The sequence below is a fragment of the Dryobates pubescens genome, chromosome 32, assembly GCF_014839835.1.
Source record: "Dryobates pubescens isolate bDryPub1 chromosome 32, bDryPub1.pri, whole genome shotgun sequence".
NCBI classification, from domain to species: Eukaryota; Metazoa; Chordata; class Aves; order Piciformes; family Picidae; genus Dryobates; species Dryobates pubescens.
The window spans coordinates 7,988,308-8,010,551 of NC_071643.1; the positions used below are offsets into that span (position 1 = coordinate 7,988,308).

The 22,244-nt window shown below is 41.3% G+C and overlaps 2 protein-coding genes across 2 annotated transcripts in view; one reads left to right on the top strand and one right to left on the bottom strand.

Moving 5' to 3' along the window:
• Positions 1-7,037, bottom strand: part of COL4A3 (collagen type IV alpha 3 chain) — a 51,841-nt gene extending 44,804 nt beyond the window's left edge. The window contains exon 1 of the mRNA XM_054175582.1: positions 6,908-7,037. Within this exon, the coding sequence (XP_054031557.1) occupies positions 6,908-6,997 (90 nt within the window). The 5' untranslated portion in view covers positions 6,998-7,037. The remainder of the gene's footprint in view (positions 1-6,907) is intronic.
• A 2,599-nt stretch (positions 7,038-9,636) lies between these two features.
• The window catches only part of COL4A4 (collagen type IV alpha 4 chain), a 56,181-nt gene continuing 43,573 nt past the window's right edge, over positions 9,637-22,244 (top strand). The window contains exons 1-3 of the mRNA XM_054175593.1: positions 9,637-9,713; positions 11,536-11,575; positions 13,472-13,549. Of these exons, the coding sequence (XP_054031568.1) occupies positions 9,658-9,713; positions 11,536-11,575; positions 13,472-13,549 (174 nt within the window). The 5' untranslated portion in view covers positions 9,637-9,657. The remainder of the gene's footprint in view (positions 9,714-11,535; positions 11,576-13,471; positions 13,550-22,244) is intronic.

Consider the following 22,244-nt stretch of genomic DNA (forward strand, 5'->3'; position numbering starts at 1 on the left):
TTTGCAAACCAACTATGGAAATAACTGAAGAAGCTGCTGCAAGTGAACACATAAACAATTTCCTGTTACGTCAACAGAATGTTTGAAACCCTTTTCTCTCTTCAGAGACTGAAACAATTTTGAAAACCTCCTAAGTTTTTCAAAAAATAGAATAGAATAGAACAGAACAGAACAGAATAGAATAGAAAAGCATAGAATAGAATAGAATTAACCAGGATGGAAGAGACCTTTGAGATCATCGAGCCCAACACTATCTAACTGACTAAACCATGGCACCAAGCACCCCTCTTCCTAAACACCTCCAGTGATGGTGACTCCACCATCTCCCTGGGCAGCCCATTCCAATGGCCAGTCACTCTTTCTATGAAGAACTTCTTCTTAACATCCAGCCTAAACCTCCCCTGGCCCATCTTGAGACTGTGTCCTCTTGTTCTAGTGGTGATTGCCTGGGAGAAGAGACCAACCCCCACCTGGCACTACCTCCCTTCAGGTAGTTGTAGACAGCAAGAAGGTCTCCCCTGAGCCTCCTCTTCTCCAGGCCAAGCAACCCCAGCTCCCTCAGCCTCTCCTCATAGGGCTTGTGCTCTAAACCCCTCACCAGCTTTGTTGCCCTTCTCTGGACACATTCCAGCAAGTCAACATCTTTCTTAAACTGAGGGGCCCAGAACTGGACACAGTAAAAAGCAAAAACCTGTTTAAAGAGAACTTTATATGATAAATATGATAAATACATAATAATTTAGTAGTGTTAGCCAAATGGCTTCATTATAACTAGTAATTTTTATCACAACTGCAAAATTCAGTAACACAAACCTTAAGTAAGATGGAAACAAAATTTTCATAGACTTCTGGTATCTCTTGCCTGTGTTTAAAGGGAATAAATTATGTCCTTGTGGGAAAAAAAAGTATAGAAAAAAATAATCAAACAACTAAAAACCAAAACCAGACCTATAAAACATCCTGCCATTCTTTTTTTGGCAATATATTTATCATATAGCATACTTTTTTTTGCTGTGAACAAGCCTGTCTGTATGGAATTAAGCAACTGCCTTAACAGAGATGTTGATACTGTTCTTAGGAAAGCACACCATTCTGCCATCCTCTTCCTAGTCCCACATGCAGCGTTCATGGTACCAACCATTATTCTTGTCCAAGCACAGTGCAATTAATCATACAGAACCTCTCCCTGCTCTCCAGCTCAGTGACAGTAAAGAAATGGGGAGTGTGAGAACAGTAGGGCTTAGCAATCTCCACTGGGCCTGCATGTTATCATCATAGTGTTAGGATAAAACAGGTAAAATTATCTAGTTTGGGAAAAAAAACACCACCACCTTGAGTTTGCACAAGCTCAGATTGTTTGTGAGCTCTGCAGTGATGACCACTAAGGCCTGTGTTGTAGAAGTTTCCTAGTATTGCTCAGTATCCATGTATGTAAAGCTGGCACATTGGGTGCAACTTTGAAAACAAAGTTGAGGTTCTCAATTAAATCTCTGCTTTTTTTGCAGGGGGAGTTAATTCCTTTTGGTCTGTAAAGAAAAAGCACATAATTACTCCCCCTTTAAATACAGAGAATGATGGTTTACTTTCTTCTGTGAAGCCACAAAAGACTTTAATACTTACATTTATAATGACCAAAATCTTACTCTACAAATAATCTCACTAGGGAGGAAGTCCCTGTGATGAGGACTATCAGAAACTGGGACAAACTGTTCACCATATTTTCAGAGGGGTTTAATCTCCAGAGGCAGACGCCCATCTCTGTGGGTTTCTTCTCTTGACCTTGAACAGGACACAGGGACAAAAGAAACAAATATTGTTCCTTTCCACAAGGAAAAACAGATTAAGCAATTCAGGACACGGGTTTTTTTGTGTAGCAGACTCTACAGGGTGTTTAATCAGCTTATTCATCTGTGCTGTTCCTTCCTAAGAGAAGGTCATCTTAAAAGAGCAAAAAGAGCCATCTAATAACAAGGCATGCACACCATTCAACTAGGGAATTTTTGCTTACCTACCTTAATATGGTTTGTAATACATCACACCATTTCTGTTTCTCCCCAGCTGTTGAGTGTGGAATTGGTATTCACTAGAATTGTCTCCTCAGGCCTGTGCATTTGTAAAATTCTGTTAAGTGCTGCAAATAGCAATGAAGGCAACAGCAGCTTGCTCAGATAAAGCTTACTGCACATGCTCTGGGTTTTCCTTTTTTGAAAGGCTCTGTGGTTTCACAGGTCAAAAGAAAAAAAAGGTTACTTTTTCTTGCAGCTTGCTCCAAAATAATCTGGGGAAAAATGCAGCATAAACCCCTAGTTATAAAGCCTTCACTGAACCAGGCCAGATGAATACATGTCAACTTGTGAGCCTTTTACCCTGTCACAAAACTGCTAGGTTAAAAAACCAACCAAAAAAAGGACAATGAAAATAGAACTAAAAATTCCCTAGTTGTGGCAAAACTCCAGTGCATTCACAAGAGACTGGGGCTGTAAACAGTTAAGAAGAAAAAAGCCTTTTTGTATTTCACCTTCCTTCCAGGCTCCTGTAAACCATGCCAGCATACTGAGCTTCTAGTATTACTTTGTTAGGTGGTAGGGTGAGAATGTGACAGTAAAACAGATGACCGGACATCCCATACTAGCTGCACTTAGTAGCAAAGTATTTTATTTCAAGACATGCTATGATAAATCATTTCCAGCTCTTGCAGAAAGGATCTGCACAGATCTCAAAATAAAAGGGTGTTATAGTTATATGAAATACAAAGCAATGAAGAATGAAACAGTGCTTGCCTGCCTGCTTTAGTTATTTTAGTGATATTATTCAGTCAGCAAAATAACCTGAACTACAGAATTTTGTTTCAATGTGTATTTACCCTGCAGGTTTGCTAGGAAAAGGCTGTAGGTCACATGTTAACAGTTCAGTTTTCACATGTTCATCTCCTTTCAGTTGTATGGTGCAGCAAACACAAGCACATGTAGCATTTCCTGGCCATCAGAGCAAGCCCCCTGGGGGGATAACACAACAGAACTCCACAAATTTGGATGCACAAACATGAGGGCAACTCTGCCACTTTTAAGCTCACCCCCTTTACCCAGCAGGAAAAGTTTTGCTCTGCAGTGCTCTGACATTGGCCTCTTTCTCTGTGGAGATGATGGATGAATGACACCTAATTAGAGAGGCAATCGGGACCAGAAGAGTCTGGTGTAAGTTGGGCACAATCATCAGTGACACCCCCACTAGCTCCAGAGCTGGGATCAAATTAACCACATCAAAGAAAGCACTGCACAAAGAACTTGTTTTCCTAACACAATCAGTGAACTCTTTTGTACATTCAGGTGCACATCTTTCCTTCTCAGCTGCCTTGTGCCACACAGAACCTGTGCACTTCCAAGGGCCTGCACAAAAGGAAAATTCTCATTGTCACCCTTTGTCCTTCCAGCATTTTGATCCACAGTTCAACACATTGATTCAGCCTGCATCCCATTCTTAGCAGACTTAAGAGATGCCCACAGCTGAGCTAGAACCCTGGTTTTTTCCTCCCAGAACCACATATTAAGACCTATTTGTAACAGCAATATAGTTTGCATATAATTAGGGAAAGAACATTGCATGAAGACTAGTTGATAAGTATTGGCATGTGCATTCTAATGTTTGTAAAAAACTTAGAGAGATATAAACACTTGTATTTCACTTGTCACAGACAATAATCCAAATGAGAAAGGGGATGCAGACAAGGTCTTCTCAAGCCTTGTAGTCACTGTGTTATCTTACCTCCTTTGCCAGCAGCACATGAAAAATACAGAATGACAGAAGCAAATACAGCCTATAGAACTCTTACCCTGTGAGCTAATAAAATACTGCACTTGTACTACAAAAAATGGTAGTAACATGAGCTGCAGCTCCCTTACAGTCAAGTAACTTTGCTCATGTAGAAAGCCTCTTTTACCTTGTTTTGAACACATGCTCACATGATGCCATCATACAAGTATTAATGCCACTATGAACCAGTATCAATTCAGTACTAATGAACATGGCCTGAATAACTTTCCTATTAGTGCCAAATTTTAGAGACTGTTTTTAGAGCAGTGTTTAATTTCAAAACATACAAGAAGTACATGGATGGTATCAAAAGACAGAACACACTCAAGAGAGTTGACTGGGAATAAATAGAAATGGGGAATAAGATCTTGTTGCCTGAAGAAATGTACTGATAATTTTTATTCTTCTTCTGAAGTATTTAAACAAAGAGTGGGAACATGCAAAGAAGTATAACAGGAGTACTTGAAGGACTACATCAAGCAAGTTGAAAAGCCTTTGACATGGGAAGATGGTACTTCTGCTGAGTTTTCAGAGGAGGTGATTAGAGCATGCCAGTGGTCAAGAATGCAGATAATAATACTCCCTAGTAGGTGCCAGAAAGTTCAGCCTCCTCAGGGCAGGAAAGTCTGGGCTCTGTGAAGAGCTGTGAGGACCAAAATCTACTGTATAAAAAGCAGCAGGCACAAATTGAAACTTTCCTGTCTTGTTTTTAGGAATAAATGACTTAATGGGTTATTAAGAGACACATAATTAAATTGTTTCTATGCTGGAACATTGCTTAATTTACACACATAGCAAGGATATTGCTTGGTGATCAAAAGTCAATTTATTTCCATATGAAAATGTGGCATGACTTTAAAACACAAACAATGCCTGTTTTTTCACAATGGACAGTGCAGCCAGGATGTAATGATTTATTCATCAATCATTTCACATCAGTTAACATTAGCTGCTAATATTAGGAGTTCAGATAAAATTGCTTTTTAAAAGCTATTTATTTCCTCCATCATCTAGAAAATTTGGTTCTCTTTTGAAAAACACAGCATTTTCAAGAACTGAAATGAAGACATTTGAATCTTAACAGTGATCTGTTGCAAATCTAGTTTAAACTAGTGTCAGTGCACATTTGAGATGCACTGCATTTTCAGAGGACCACTGAATTCAAACACTGTCTTCAAACTTTGCTTGAACAGCAAGATTCCTGTTAAAGGCACCTCTTGCCATGCCCAGTCCTGTCTTGTTGGTGACCATGTAGGGGAAATAGTATCTTCAGATAAAACCATTAAACTGATGCATTTTGTCAGCTTTGTCACAGTAGTGACAACATTTTTGAAAACTGGTATTTCAGAGCTTCATGATCTACCTTAAGCAGAAAGGCTACTCATAAACTAGGGTACAGGGGACTGCAAAGCTGGCAAACAATCTGGGAACCTACTGAAATGGCTAAAAAGTGTTGGGAGTACTTTGCTGTACCATAGGTGGGATCTCCCTTGTTGATACACTTCCTTTTCCCTTTCTCTGTAGATAAAAACATGAAATAGGATGGCAAGATCAACATAGCCATGACAGAGGCTCAGAAAAAGTGTGCATGTGTGTGTGCTGAGAGGGAGGAGTTCCTGGTGCACAGCCTGCCCTTGTTAAGAGCCACTCAGGAGCATGTACCATTATGTCCATCTCCATGGAGCAGCAAGGGCAAAGGATGGGAGGTAGTAGCAGACTAGGAGTGGAATAAAGAACACAAAGACGGGTAGGAGATACAGGTCTTGAGTTTATTCACATTCTAAATCTTCCTTTAGAGTAAGGATCAGCTCTAGGCAGAACTTGAAACAACTCTGCAGAAAATGTGCACTTTGCAAAAAGATCTGGTACCTCTGTTCTATGTAAGAGCTAAAAGGTATTTTAATTCTATCACAAATAAAACAATTAGATCTTTATTAAATGACTAAGCTTGACTGCAAGTTGAAATGCTATGAAAGAAAACATGTTTAGCAAGGTGCTTATGCTGTTTATAGATACTTTACTGATGGGTTGGACTTGATGATCTCGAGGGTCTTTTCCAACCTGGTTAATTCTATTCTATTCTAAGGTGAGAGTGAGAGAGGTACACCATTTTAGACGAAATATGATTACTTATTCTCTGTTTCAGACCATCACAGCAGAATGGGACTCTATTTTAGCAACAGAGTAATGATCAGATTTTTTCCTTATAAAGCTGGACTGCAAAATGCCTTGATTGGCAATAAAGGATTTCGATGCACTGGTTAGAGCTTTATTCACAAGTGCAAAGAGAGATAAATACTGTTTAAGGGAGAAGCAGAGCTTTAATTTGCTGAAACTGTCTGTTTGCTATGTTTGATGCCTACCAAAACTCAGGTGTTGAGAAAAACACCGACACTACTACCCTCACAGCTGACTGTTCTTCTCCCAGTCGGGAATGTACAGTCTAAGTGTTATAACTGGAGAGAGAAGAGATGGATGGCAAAGACGAGGTGATGCACACTCGATCACTAAGCCTGAATCACAAAGTGTGAGGTGAGTTTGTAACAAGAGCAGCACAGATGGTCCAGACGAGAAGTGCTGCTCGTAAGTGTTCACCTCAGAGACCATCCGCACCCAGCACAACCCTGCCCTTGCTGCCCAAACCCGCCACCTCCCGCGAAGAGACGCGCAGCCGCCGGTCAGGCCTCCAAGCCGCAGTCGGGGCTGAGCGTCCATCCCAGGGACGCCTCTCCCTCGCACCTGAGGCGGGCGACGAGGACGCGCCCTGTGCGGCGCCCTCCCCACCTTCCCTCGTTCCCGCCCGTCAGCGGCGCGAGGTAACGGTACCACAGATGGGGCGGGATATACCTCACCGTGCCCGGCTGCGATGTACGTGGCGCGGCTGACCCTTACAATTTCAAATACCTTAAGTTCACCGTTTCCTTCTCAGAACCTGGCAACGCCGAAATGCAGTGAGATTGATTAGACGGCCGAGGGGATGAGCCTCCCTCTGTCCCAAGTGAGGCAGCGGGACGCCGCACCACCGTCCCCCGCATCAGCCCCTCCACCCCGCACTCATCTCAGCCACGCTGGGACCCTCCATCGCCAGCTCACTCACCTCCGCTGCTGTGGCACGGCCCGGCCAGAGCAGGGCGAGCAGCAACAGCTGCAGCAGCACCGGGCGGCCAGGGCAGACCCCACTGGCCATCCCCGCGCTGGGCGCTGGTTGCGCGGCGTCCCGCGAAACTCGGCCTAGGCCGCTCGGACTCTGCCCCCCGCCCGCCCGCAGCTTTTGGCCTGGGGGCTGCTGCTTCGCACCCGCCTCGGCGATCCCAGCGCCCTGGGGTGGGGACGTGGGCGGGGCCGGCTGGGCCACCCCTCTCCTCCTCTCTCCTCCGCTTTCCTTTCACCTCTGTGTCTCCTGCCTGGGGCACCGCCGGTAGTCAGCGTTCTTCCGTCCTCAGCGGGCATGGAGTGAGTGAGGAGCAGGGCACTTTCCCGCCTGGGACTTGAGGTGAGCGCCGCGGAGGGGCAGCCCCGGACGGCGGCACCTGCGCCCGTCCCGCCCGGACTCGGTGCGGGCCGGGGCTGCGCCGCTCGCTGCGGAGCCAGTCCTGTCACGGGACGACGGGAGGTGCCTCGGGGGTACGGGGCTATCCTCGTCCCGCGCAGCTGTGAGAACGCAGGTGTTGGACGCTGCCCAGAGCCTCGGCGTTGCGCGGCGGGACCGGTGCGCCTGCCCGGGCACCGCCACGGCCTGGACCCGCCCGCAGCGGCCCGGCAGGGAGACAGGATCGGTTAACCCGGGGCAGGAGAGAGATGGGAGGGGGTAGCACAGGGTGAGGCGGTACTGGGGCAGGCTGGCGGCATCTCTGGCTCTCAGCGCCGTCCCGCCGCTGCCTGGGGCGCTCTGGAGGCAGGGTTTTTCTTTCGGCGGCGCTAACCTCCCAGTCGAGTGTTTCTTAATGGGACAGCGGAGACCACGAAGTCCCAGAAGGGAAAAAGTGCTGCCCACGGCAGAAACAGAAATCGGTGAGAGGGGTTTCTTCCTTGGCGTTCCACGTAGTTCAGCATGGTAGAAACGTTTTTTCAATGGAAGTGTGATTTATAAAGTGTTTGGTAATATGCAAAGTTTATCACAGTTCTGTTAATGCCAAAGGTACTGCACGTTAAAGGTAACATCTCGCCAGATAAAGTGGTGTTCTGAAGTTGCCTGAACAAGTGTGTTGGCCAGGCCAGCCACAGTGATCTTGCTCTATCTGCAGTGGTCTTGAGTGCTGGACAGGAAATCCTGCATTACAGGTGTCATTAAGCAATACAGAAAAAGAAAAAATACACAACAATATAATATACATATATAAATCTGTTGAGGACTGGTCACAAGACACAAATCTAAAACCTTTCATGAGCATAAAGCTAACCATAGAGCTCTGTAAAACAGCTTATCTTAGAGTCGTGAGAATAGAGCTGGTTGTTACTGGTAACCCCTTCCGATCCAGTGTGAAAGCTAGAATTGGGGCTGCTTTTCCCAAAGGTTTGGTACTAGCAGCAAGAACACACCTCTGGAAGAGCAGAGCACTGTGTTCAGTACCAAAGATCTTGTACATCATCACAGATGTTACCACCTTGGTTCTGAACCTATAGGGAAGAAAGGGGAAGATCCACTTTTCAAGCCAGATTGATGGTGACCATGTAGGGGAAATAATATCTTCAGATAAACCCACTAAGCTGATGCATTTTATTTGTCAGGTTTGTAAGCCCGTGGATTGTAACAGTATTACAAATTTTTAATACAAAATACTTTAATAGGGACAAAAATGGGGTCTACAGGTGTTTGTAAGTGGCAAGTACCTATAATTTCTAAGTACCTAAATGCACCACTGCAATTTAACACTAAAAGAACTGGTATTAGAGGGTAGCAGAGATTCATTTACACTAAAGTGAAAACAGGTTCCTGAGACAAGTGAGATAGCAGTGGAAGAGAGGTCCTCAGGAGTGGTGCAAGTTTAGATGCAGAATGAGCAGTATGACTCAATGTGTAAAGCAGATAGTACTGAAAAGGACAGCTCTTGCATACTAGGCCAAAAAAACATTGGAAGAAGCAGAAAGCTGGCAAACCACCATTAGGAGAGAGAAATGAATACATGCAGAGCATCTAATGAATGAAATACTGCTGTAATAAAAAGGTACTCAGTCAGTGTTTAAGTGATGAAAAAACCCTGTGTGGACATTTCAAAGCAACAAGACAGGAAGGTCAAAACAAACAGGGGAAAGTGGTAGCAAGGGCCAGACAACAGAAAGACAGGGCATTTAAAACAAAGTCCTCTTCCAGCCTAGTCTTATCTGAGTGCCACCAGAACAACAGCTGCTGAGCAGTATGTACTAGCTGGGTCATGCCATCGCTGTGTCTGCCTACAACTCTGGCTCATGTCCTGTGGTCTTACTTTATCTGAATCCTCAAGAATGAAATTGTCTTCCTTCTTGGTCCTTGTCTAGGAACTAACCACCTGGGTTATGTTACAATGCCAGATTTCCCCCTATCTGGCTTTTGAGAATTGTGTGACCTGAGGTTTTAAAGTGCTCGTTCAAAACCTATTCCTTTAGGAATAAAATGACTGCCATCTCTCCATGAATATAGCTAGAGCTTATTTTGGTTATCTGGTAATTATTCCTGTTTGTACATCAGATGTGTGTATTTTAATATAAACAGGTTCAGAAGGCAAAACAACAGCAGTATGGGACGGTGTTTATAGACCATCCACAAACAGGAAGAAAGAGAAGAACTGCTGGTTTACCCCCCCACACACACCCCCAAAAAAAATAAATGAAAGAAAAAGTGCTGCATGTACAGATCCTAGAGCAGCGTGAATGGCATTAACAAAGGATTCATTTGAACGGATTAAGTGGCTTATCACAGCTGCCTGGTGAGTTTCACAGATCACTACATTTTTTAGCTAGTCACTGAGATATAGATTCCTAGCTATCAACTTACCAGTAATAAGTCAGCAGTTAAATAGTTCTAGCCTGTCATACGTTTGATAAGCCTATGTATTAATTGTTTGTATTTGATTTGGATTGCTGGTCTATAATTTCTTTACCATTTAAAATTGCAGGTATTCAACTGTTTTTATAATAGGAAACCAAGACTGTAATTCTGTGTCTGTTTTAAAAGGAAAGGTATTCCTAGTGATGAACATACTTGGAGAAAAGAAAAAAGTAATGACCATCTCCAAGCTGAATGCCTGTCCCAGGGTAATTTTGCAGATGATGAATAATTATTGAAAGGCATGAAGAACACTTCTAGAGACTCTAATGGAAATACCTGCTAGCAACTGTGTCAGGATTTCTTTCTAGAGAGATGTGATCCATAGGGGAAATCAGAATCACTGTGGCCTGGAATTGTTAGGCTGGTGAAGGGGATCAGTGAGTCCATCTCCAGGAAAAAAATAATCCTATCTTCTAGGAAATGCCAGTCCACCTTCTTTATAAAACATTTTGCACCAGTCTTTTCAGGAATGTGAAATGCTTTGCTGGGCCATCTGAAATACATAGAAGGTCTTTCTGATAGTGAGGGAATCTCTAAAAACTGATGGAAAACTCATGTCCCAGAAAATGTACCTTACTTGAACCTGGCACTCTTCTGTTGTGCTGATGTGCCTGATTTTCCTCCAGTTATCTTGTTTAAGTTTATTCGGTTTGTGCAAACCCAGATTGCTTGTTATTTGGACGTTCCCCAACATACCAGCCTGCTAACCCAGACATCCCTCCCATGCTTCTTTCCTTTTTTCTGTGTGGTTTGTGAATGACTTGCCAAAATAAAAGAGTTGATCTTAATAGGACTTTGGGATATATTCAATAAGTGTCTAAATATTTGCAGGGCTGGGGTAGTTTTGATACAAGCTTCACTGTAGCCTGGAGAATAATAGACAGTAGTTACAGAATCATAGAATGCATTGGGTTGGAAGAGAACTTTAAAAGTCATCTAATCCAAGCACCCCTGCAGTAAGTAGGGACATCCCCAACTTCATCAGGTTGCTCAGAGCCCTGTCAATGATCGTATCTAATTTATCACTTCATGTAATGACCATCTTTATTGTCATTAATACTTATATTGTTATTATAATGTTGATATCAATAGTAATGTGGGTTTTTTTCTTGTATTTCTGCAGAAATTTTGAGCTACCTTTTTTACCCCTTTTTTTTTCTTTCTTTCTTTTCTGTGTAGAAATAACGAAAGACATGACCTCAGGTTTGTAATCCATCACTAGCAATGGGCTTCCCCAGTAGCTGCTCTGGAATTGTGTGGCTGTTGAGTGCTACTTTGCTCCCTGCTTCCTCACACTCTCTGAGCAAAATCAAACAGCAGCAGCTATGTCATTTTGGGGTAGACCACCTCCATCTCTGCACAGTTTTCATGCCATGATGTCCATGGAAGTGCAGAAATCTGCCTAGAATGATTCTTCTCTGGCCATCCTTAATTGTGGGATTTGAAACAGGTTACAAGGAGGAAGTTTCAAGAACTTTTACAGAGTCTTATTCATTCCTGTTTGTACTCAGCCTCACAAATGCAAAAAGACAAATAATTATGGCACATGCTCACCAGGCTGTGATGGTGCATACCCCTTAGAAATATCATTACCCCAAACAGGATTTACTCATGTGTACACACTTAAGAGACTACATTTTTGTGCAGGTTGGATCTTGGAAGTTTAGTTTTAATTTAGCTTTCTCCTTCTTTTCCATCAGGTGGCTGATGGCTGTTTTTTCAGCCCTAGAAGCTGATGGGGTAAGTGACAGTGGTATTTCCTTTTGACAGGTTAAGGACAGGATGTTATGGTTCAAATGAGTGACACTCATGTACACCTAAATCATCTGCAATTCTGTACAAAACCAGTGATGTTTCTTTCAGTTCTAACTTTCTGTTCATGTTGCTCAGCTTAATTACTAGCAGTTTTCTCTTTTGGGTTCTTCTGGATTCTACCTTTGGTGTCTTGAAGTGCTTTTGTAAAGGTGCACATAAAAATGGACCCTTTTGCATTGAGTGTGTCTCCTTCCTTGCAAAATCCTTTCAGCGGCTCTGCATTACAGCATAGACCAGACTACCTTCCAAGGCCTTGATCTTCAGCTTCCCACCCTCTACATTCCCATCTCTCCAAAGGCACATATCATACAGTCAATATTTACTTTTATCTTCCTCTCTGTACTGTCCTCCATGTTACCATTATCTTTGCATTGCCCTCACCAAAACTTCAAGTCTGTCCTCTTTGTTTCTTTCAAATATTTAAAAGCTCTTTGTTGGTTGTTTGAACTGTTGAAAACTGAAATATGTTTAAAAATGAATGTGTTTATTTGGAACAAAGAGTAACAGCTTAGGTGTTAGTGGACACCTGCATTCCACTGACACTCCAGCAGAGACAAGTTTCTATAACTGGGTGAGGGACGAGTGTGGAATAGATCGGTAATTCCATGGGAAACTCAGTGTACTAAAGAGAAACAGCCTGTGAGAGACCATCACACCCTCTTGTTCTGAACTTTGGGAGTATCAGATGCTCTGAAAATATTTTAGCTAGAAAGAACAGAATTTTCCTCCTTATCTACTGTTTGGCAGTGTTTTCTCCTTGAAAAACCAAGGTATGAACCTGTTGTGTTCTGTTAGTTGTTACAACCAGTGACAAAACATTGCTGACCTTGATACAAATGAAAGCCACACTGAGCACATTTTCCTGCATCACTTTTTACTTGTTTGCTTAAATTGTTCTTCAGTGGCTCAAGCCCTTGCCATTCTGTTCATAACAACAATTTTGCTGAAAAAAAGGTGTCACCAACCATATAAGTGAGTTTATAAATGCATATAGTATGTATAGTTGGTACAAGCTTATATTTACACTTGGGGAAAGAGACAAGAATAATAAAATCATCTTCCCTTACCACACAAGAAATCTACTGAATGTGCATTTTATTGTGGTTTAGTTTCTTCTCAAATACACTTTTTTTTCTTTATTACATTTTAACAGAGTAGTAACTTTACCACCAAGAGGAGAAGGACAGAAAACTTTGATGCAAGAAATAAGTACCTTAATGGCGGGCAAGGCATAATTACACCCTGCACATACTTCCTTTGTCACTTAATAGGCAATTAAATGCAAGGTTTCATCACTGTTTTGCCTTTTGTTTAAGTGTAGTTAATACAATCTCCTAGCCTAGTATGGTGAATTACAAATTTCACATGATTACAAATTCTGATACTTAGATTTTTTTCTGGTTGTAGCTATTTCATTAGTTGTATTCAGCTGTAATGCTTAACAACACTTAACATAACTTGCAGATAATGTGTTTCACCTTTTACAGCAACTGTGTGTCTACATTGCCAGCAGATCTCTGCTGATGAGAGGTCCCAGCAGGTTAGAAGGGTTTTAAGTGTAGTATTGATGTGTGCATTCTGTTAAACAAGTAGTTTGAAAGGTTTATGTGTGCCAAGCTGAAAAGCTGCGCAACATTCTGATGCTTGCTGCTATGGCAAGTTGCTTCATCAGAAGGAAGTTGCCTTGTGGGTGTATGCAAGGGTAGCCAAATCTCTTGCCTTGAAATTTATCTAATTGGCTCATGTTGTTAGCTGGACATACCTGATTAAGTGATTGCTGTCTGCTGTGTATTGATAGATCCATACCTTTTCATTCCCCAGGGAGGATATGCATACCTTGAGCCATGTGGGGGACAGGAGTGTTCACTTTGTCAGTGCTTTCCAGAAAAAGGATCAAGAGTAAGTAATGATTAGAGCTGAGGATAATTGCTGCTGTAAATACTTTTCATTTTATGCACATGGGTTTTCTTTAAAATCAGTATGATTGGTATAAATCAGTAAATCAATACTCAGACATAAGTAAATCTGACTATAGCAAACTCCATAATTCTCTCACTGGTATGGAGTACAGCTGTCATCAAAGGGAGTTAGGATTGTAAACAAGTTTGCATGTGGATTAGGTTTGTAGTGGCACCTTTTTGTGTTAATAGTTCTTTGAGCTACAGAAAGGTCATATTTAAAGTATAGAAATCTATGCTTGTTTTCTATTCAGGAGTGGGTTGAAAGAGAATGTCTATGCCATTTACTAGTTTTCTGAAAACTGAGGTGTTTCTTATTTGTGCTAGGTGATTCCAGAATAGCATGCAGGCTTTTTATTTACCAGCTTCATGCACTAACTAGGAAAAACCCACCCTGAATTGTCTTTTCTTTGTAGTAGTAATAAAATGTTGAATCAGGCCGAGGGGTCTCCATATTATACATGAAAATTGCTAACTGCATGTTGCTCTTTCTTAAATACAGTCCAGTGATGGCTCTACAGGGCTCTGGGCAACCTGATCTAGTTCAGGATGTCCCTGCTTACTGCAGGGGAGAGTCAGACTAGATGACCTTAAGAGGTCCCTTCCAACCCAAACCATTCTACAATGACTCATTTATCATCTTAGGTGTTGAGATCTATGTAGCGATAGCAAGCAATTTAAACATTGTGTGAAGAAAGGACTTACTTAAATAATTGTCCTGATTAGTGAACAGCTGAAAAACTGTCAGTTAGTGACAGAATTTGTTCTATGTCAAAGTGCAATGTTAAAGCTCAGGGTTAGAAAGATTCAGCATGGTGAACTGGTTTGTAGAAGAGCTGTATGCCCCATCTATGCACAACCTGAGTCACCACAGGAGCAAGACACACCTTTTCCTTCTGTGCTGCTGCAGTTAGCTGCATGCTTTGCTGTGTCATGATCACTGCCCTGATGTCCTTGGATCCTATCCTAATCATCTAAGATTATGTCTGTACCAAAGTCCCCCATGCTGTAGGATTTTCATGATAGGTACCTGGGACACATCATCTCTATGACTCTGTTAGCAAAAGGGCACCCCAGGAAAAGTATTATGACCAGCAGTTTTGGATACCAAAAACCTGATCTGAAGTGCCATTTAAAAACAACTGACTTTGACACTAGAGGAAAATTCCCTGGTTCTGGTTCTTTGTCAGTAGCCTGGAGGTTCTGAATCACATGCCCATAGTCAGTCAGTGGTAAATGTAGTGGTTGTTACAGGCCTTTCCTAAGCTCTTCTTGCCACCACAGGTAAACTGAACCATGATTCATGCATTTGCAGTTAGTTCTCTAAATACTTCCAAGGGCTTGAACCTAAGTGCCAAAGAGAAATGTAATAAATGTGTAAAAACAAATTGAAAGTCATTTTGCAAATGGAAGTCTGAGAATTGTACTATATTCTGAAACAGCTCTGAAGTACATGCACACTGATGGATAAAGTCTCTCCACTGTAATATGGGTTTACAGTTCATGCAATTATTTCTATTAATGAGTATGCAAGAAATAAAAGTACTCAGCAGACCCTACATTACATGTGGCTTAACTAAAACAGCACTTAAGGTATATATGGGCAAACACTTTCTACACTGATGTATGGCGATGAATTATTTTCTATAGGATTACTTCATCTCTTTTTTTTTCCCATCCTACAGTCCCATTGATTTCTAAACTTTGCTGTGTTCTGCCTTTACACTCTGACACACTGACTTGGCTTTCCTAGCTTCTGTGGAGATCACCCATTGCAAAATAAAAAAATTGTTTATCTTATTGTTAGCTTCCTAGAATGCAAAACATCTGCTTTATCTGCTTTTGTTGTCTGAATTCTGCTCCTAGGCTGGGTGCTCAGAGTTTTGTGTCCTCCTCAATTCTTTCTTTAAAGTGCAAGAAACAAATGATCATTGAAAACCTCTGGCTGGTATGCAAGTCTGGCACTTCAGAAGTGTACAGTTTATGAAATAATCCTTCCCTGTAAAGAAGCAGAGATAAAGACAACAGTACAAATGTGGTTGCCTAGCACCATATTTTTGCCTTTTTCACTAATTTGCAGAGGCTAGCTGAAGGTGTTTGCTGAAGGCACAAAAAGATACTAGAAAATTCATGTACGTGCTGGCAAAAGGCAATGGAACAATAACTTCATCCAGACCCACTGGAAAGCCAACCTTACAGCACCCTCAAAGTTAACAAGTCCTTGTTCTGCTCTGTTAAACCAACTGCAATACTGGGAGCTTTGCAGAGGCTGAATGAGAAAGACAGCATCTGAGTGAGCTACATCATACACACTGAATTACATTGATGCACATAACCAGGCCACCTACTTTTCATTTTGTTTCTTTTTTAATCTCTTAGCACAGGCAGTCAGACATAGGGTATTCCTTTCATCATCTTCCACTGAACATGGAATCTAAGACTTACAGGGGAGCAAGGGCATTGTTGGACTGCTAAGGCATCATCTGTGTTAGAAACTCACTGGGTCAGACCCAGAGTGAATTGATTAAATGTTTTATTCAAACTCTTCCAAGAACTGCAACCAAATCCTTCATTAAACTAGCTGGAACATGACCATTCCTATGTTACTCTGAGTCTTTGTTGTTGGCTGAATTCTTACAAATGGAGTTCCAGTTTCAGAGGAATTTTTCTATTAACTTTTACCCCCCCTAAGAAATGCACTGGAGGAGATGCTCTTTAGCAAAGGGCATTATTTCTAAGACACCTGGTGGAATGCAGAGGAATTACTAGCCATAGGAGGGATGCCCACTGAATCGTAATGTAGACTTAGCTAGGAAGATGTCATACAATTCAACTTACAAATGGTAGTTTGAACAGCTGAATAAGAACCTAAGTGGTTTGCTTTGCACATTGTTACTGGTCATCTCCCTACATCCTTCTCCACACACCAAAGAGAAGGGGATTTTTAGAGCGGTCAGGGTATCCATCTGCTGATAAAACAGCAGTTGTAGTTTCAAAGTTAAGGTGTGCCCATCTGATAAGGGTTTCACTTTGTCAGCAGACTTTGAGAAAAATATTTTTGCTAGTTTAATTTAGGGATTTTTATTGACATATCAAACACTGACAGGTATTTGATGATGTTGCCCCTTCACTCATTTTAGAATGTTACCTTCCTTCTTAGTGTTTCAGTGGAAGCATTGCTCACTGGAAATGTAGCTGTTAAAGTGAATAAATGTTATTTCTGGGCTTGGAGCAGATTTAGAGTCTATCTATAACAATTAAACTAGAACAAAAGCCTTAGAGCTGATGGAAATCAGCTTTGTTTATTGGCAATTAACAATGACAAGTGAAGTTTCTTCACATTTTGTAAAACTAAAAAGATTGTAACTTCTGTATGACAAAGCTGTAGCCCTCAACTAAAACAGTAAAAAAAATAAAGAAGAGAATACACACCTAAAATTAACCTCCTAAATATACTGAAGTTTAGGAGCTGAGTGGTCAGCATGACTATAAGAAGTTAGGACCTCAAATCTTGCCCTGCTGTCCTTGGAGTCCTAGCATAATGCCCTTTCTTTCCCTCCATTTTCTGAAGTGCAGTGGCAGTGTGATTAGTTAAAGCTGTGGGTACCAGGATGGCATAAGAACACCGTGCATCTGACTGAATGCTGTGGGAATTAGGACTTTGCCTCATAGTTGCCCATTTGAAAATCTTTTACATGTCATCATAGAAAGCCTTCATTGTCGGTGGAAAAGGCAATTGAGGCCTTAGCCAGAGAAAAGATGACCATGGTGGTAAGAAAAGGAAATGGCCTAGGCCATAATTAGTGTATTGAAATTAGGTGAGCTGGGGGAAAAGTGGAAGTAAATAGCTGTATACAGCACTGGTTGCTCTACTGTGTTTAGAAGAGCTTGTGTACCTGTTGGGTTTTATTCCTCTCAACCTTCCAATAATTCTGTGCTATCAACAGGTTTGCATTACTACTCATTAGCAAGAAATCACTGTCTGAATAAACACTCCAGTCACTACTGCTAGTAGTGTACCCCATCTTGAGATCGTTGTAGTTTTCCACATCACAATGAAAATTCAACTTCTGTGTAACTGGCATTGTTGGAATTAGTTTTACATTCTCCTATTAATCTCTTGATCTTGTGTCACAACTCAAAGATTCTTTCTTCCATAGGACACCATTTAATCATGGTGTTGAATTTCTTTGTGCATACTGTGTGCTAATATATGTATTCATTTATAGAAAAGATAGATGAGGAGAGCGAGTCATTAGTGCAAGTACATACACTGCCAGTGTATATATGTGCTTATATGGAAGCACTGTGTGTATGATTTTTTTGTGCTATCCTGCAACAACTGAGTCTTTCTCTAGCCTCTTCTTGCTGAGTCAAGAGGTATGGTCTTCCAGTAGACAATAGCAGTCAATCTTTTTAATTAGAGGCAAACAGCAAATTTTTTTTTCTCCCTCTTCATTTTTGGTCTCCTACAAAGTCCATGATTTAAATTTTCTTCTGAGAGGCCAAATTGGTAATGAAAACTTTCCTCCTTTTCTTCCTCTTTCTCTAATTTGGGTAGTAGTTTCCTTGCTAACCTCCACAGTGTTGGATCAGTGACCTCCAAAAATGCTGGCTGCCCTGAGAAGTTAGACAGTTAAAATGTTTGTGGTTAGCACTGCCTGATTGTAAACCTGTCCTGTGCTGACCCCAGAGTTTGATCCCATTCAATTCCTTTGGCTTTGTTTATAGAGTTAAGTAGATTTAGAAAGCAAGCATCTATTCATGACCCAACCTGATCTAGCTTCCATGAGATCATGTGAAATGCCTGGAGCAAAGTGACTGATACATAAATATAACTCAGCAAGACCAACATTTGTCCTTTTGCAGATGAAGTGGCCTCTTTTCATACTAGTGTAGGACTGAACCTAGCAAACAGAAATCTGAGAGGAAGATCTCACTTTTTCTGGCATATGAGGTGTGAGAAGTAGGCATTCATGAGAGACACTAAGCCTGGGGATTGTCAGAGATAAGTTAGAAAGTCAGCTGGGGTATATCTCAGTGTAGCAGGGTAAGAATGGTGAATTTCATACTTTAGGTCTGTCTCCTGGCATCACTTCTTGTGTAAGATCTCCCTCGTAGTCTGTGGGTTAAGTGAGTCTGATTTACAGCACAGTGTTAATATATTTAAGATTCACTAACTGGGAAACTGCAAAATCCCTCTGGTTTTGGGGACAGGCATTTATTAACTCACACCTTTTGCATGTCAGTATGCAATAGCAATCTGTCATTCCCATGAAGTTTCCAGTGCTTCTCTTTGAGTTTTCAAGCTCAGGAAATGAATAGGTAAAAGCTATCTATTTGCTCTCAAATACATGTGCTTAGTGGAATGCACATGCAGTACACATGCATCTGGGGAAACCCAGGTCTCTCCTATCATTTGCCTCATACTTATTGATCATTTCCCTCAGTATTTTAGCTGTGATGCAGTCTTAAAATAGAAGATTCTTGAGACCAGTTATCTATTTCTGTAGTGTTTCTATTGTATTTCACCTAGTTATCATGAGAATCACAGAAAAACAAATACAGAGAAATGAGATCCTAAATCCACACCTGAAGCAGACCAGACTTCCAGGCTGTGCTCTGGCTCCAGAAGTTGGGATTTGAACTGGTAGGGAATGGATCCTGCTTACTGGAACATGAAACTGATCACTCCAGTCTCTTTACTATAAGGGTTCTTTGAGGGTGTTCTTCATATAGCATGTCCAGCTAAAGCACCTATAAATAAGATGTTTTTTCATATTAGACATGCTTCCAAAGTTTTGATCTGGTTAAGCTAGCTTTCCTTTGGTTCTTGAGCATCTTTCTTTCCCTAATACGTTAGGTTCCTCTGTCCCACCATACTAAAACCAGCATTTGCTGCTTTTTCACATTAGACAAGACAAAACCTCCACCAAATCATTCTTTTTCATAGATTTGAATGAAGCAAAAATTGCCAATCAGTGACTTGTTTCAAGAAAACAAATCAGAGCTAAAGTTAGTTTTATTTTATGAACTAATCTGGTGTTAATTATTTGTGGTCTAAACCACTCTCTGAACCATTAGCAGTCTGTCTTGGAGTTTTGGTGCCAAACTCTCTCATATGCAGTGTTTAACACAACAGTGACACCCACTGGCTTGTTGCATCCCTTTTCTTTCCATGGTTTCACAGGGTTAAAACACAAAACAAAGTATGTGGTGAAAAATGTTTTCAACACTTCACTGTGATTTATTGTGCTTCAGTGGAGTACCAGAGTGAACACTAAGCTGTAGCATGTTGGATCACTGTATGATATGATAAAACAGCACAAAATTTACTAGTCATTTGCAACAAGATACAGATGCTGAGAAAGGTCAAGCACTGAGGTGCTACTGCATCATAAACCCCAAGATATCTAACATTGAAAAGTCATGTGATCTGTTGTTTCTGATCAAAGGGAGAATAAAGTACATGCCATATATTAGTCTGACCCTCACTCACTGTTTAGTGTACAGCCACAGAAAAATGTCCTCAATTAAGGACAAGAGAGTGGATTTAATGCCAAGTTTATGTACTTTCTCAGACTGATCTCATCTTGATAAAGTCAACATTTAGAAAGTTTATTTTGGAGCCTTTGACTTGCAGTGAAAATGGTGTTGCTCTCAGTCCTACACAGAGTGGAGGAGTGGAAACGTCCTAGAATGGACACCCCTACAAGCTCTGGAAGCTGTGGCTTTGCTCTTCCACAAGGGGAGAGGACATGGGTGGAGCTTAGAGGAACAGCAGATGCTCCCACCTCACTAAGCATTTTGCAAAAGAAAACATCTGCAAATGCCTCTGTGTGCACTCTTCTCACCCCCGAACCGCTCTGCCTTCCTCCCTTTCTCTGTCCTGGTACAAGGAGGAAGACTGGTTGCAAGCCAGCACCAACTGCGAGATGAAAAAGGGCACTTTGTTTTTTGCCTCCACTCTCCACATATCCTGTAACATAGGGACTGTTCTAACTGAAGGCAGTAACTGGACTTCTTCTGACTTCACTGGTAACAAGAAGCAGGACAGAATTCACAGTAATAGCATGAACCAGTGTTTTTGATTTTCAGTTAAGACTCCTTTAAAAGATTGTGCTTTCAGATAATCAAGTGCTTAGGGTACTCCAAGAAACAATTGCTCTTTGGTGTTTTTGGCAACCAAAAAAGGTTATTGCAGATAACTGTAGCCGTTGCTTTTCTCAGACAGTGCTCTGCTGCATGATTCTCAAGTATTTGCAGCCATAGTCCTAGGAAGCATACTTAATTAAAAAAAATATAGTCTTGTTTTGTCAGAAGTCAGTTGCTTACTGCAGGTCAAGCTCAGGATATGCTAAAATAACAGACCATAGTCTTGGCATGGGTAGTCCCTGACCTAGACAATTAGCAAGGCATTGAAATCCTAAAGGAATTTATTGGCATCAGATGGCAGAGCAGGCATAATATTCTGGTCATTTTAACTGAGCTAATTTGTCATTTCCACATGAGCATGACTACCTTCATCCTCTTTATTTGTACAGCTGTCCTGAGACTGTAGTGCTGCGGTAGTCACATTGGATGGGCACAAATAATAGATGTGATAATAGATGTTATGACATGGTATCAGTTTGGTCTTAAACAAAGCTCCCAGTCATTATCAGTCTTTGAGCTGAAAGAAAGAGAGACAATCCACCAGCTTCACATGGCATGCTGGAGTTGGATCAGCTGCCAAACCTATTGTGGATTCTGGATTCAGTCACTCTGCTTGATGACTTCACCACCTCCTACTGAAGACATAAACCATGGAGTCAATTAAATTCACAGGGTAGCATCTAATGAAGACATTTTATCAGCCTAAAGGACTACATATATCCTGAAAGTGTTTCTTGGTTAGTTGTGATGGATAACCAACATAGAAATCATAGTGTCTCAGATTCTGAGTACCATGAAAATCAAGTTTCTTCAACTATCTGAAGGATATAAGATGATTTGAAAATATTCTGTCAGCTCTTAGGTGCAGAGCATATACACTAGGAACTCAAAATTTTGAAATTGCTGCAGAAACTTGTTGTCCACACAATACATGAAGACAGAGGCATTAGAAGATTACTGAGAAATATCTTGTGTGTGTTTTTTGTGCTGCTGAATGCTGCATTTTGCACGGTAATAGTTCACTAAGTGTACTAAAAACCCCACACTGCTTCCAGAAGAGTGAATGGTTGAAACAGTTGTATTTTACTAGTCTCTGTGTTTGATTAGTCTCATTCATTTCACTTTCCTTATATTCAGAATTATTCTTTAATTAAAATGGTTGTGTTCTCCTTATTTATTATTTTAAGGGTGCAATAGCTGCTTTAAAAGCACTTCAATAAACAAATTCAGTTTTACAATGGAGATGTGCCAGGCATTGCCAATAGACAGGCTGCAACTGTTCATGCAAGCAAATACTACATGCAGTTAAACACCCAGAATCCTGCACTGTCCATTCATTGTTAACAAGGATGCAGAATCAGCAGTGTTTAATATTAGTAGCCCTTAATTTGCATAATAGTTTGCATTGCTCAAATTATGGTATCAAGAAAATTCTATCTGTTGCTGGAGACACTATGCTGATTCTGTCCTGGCTTCACTGG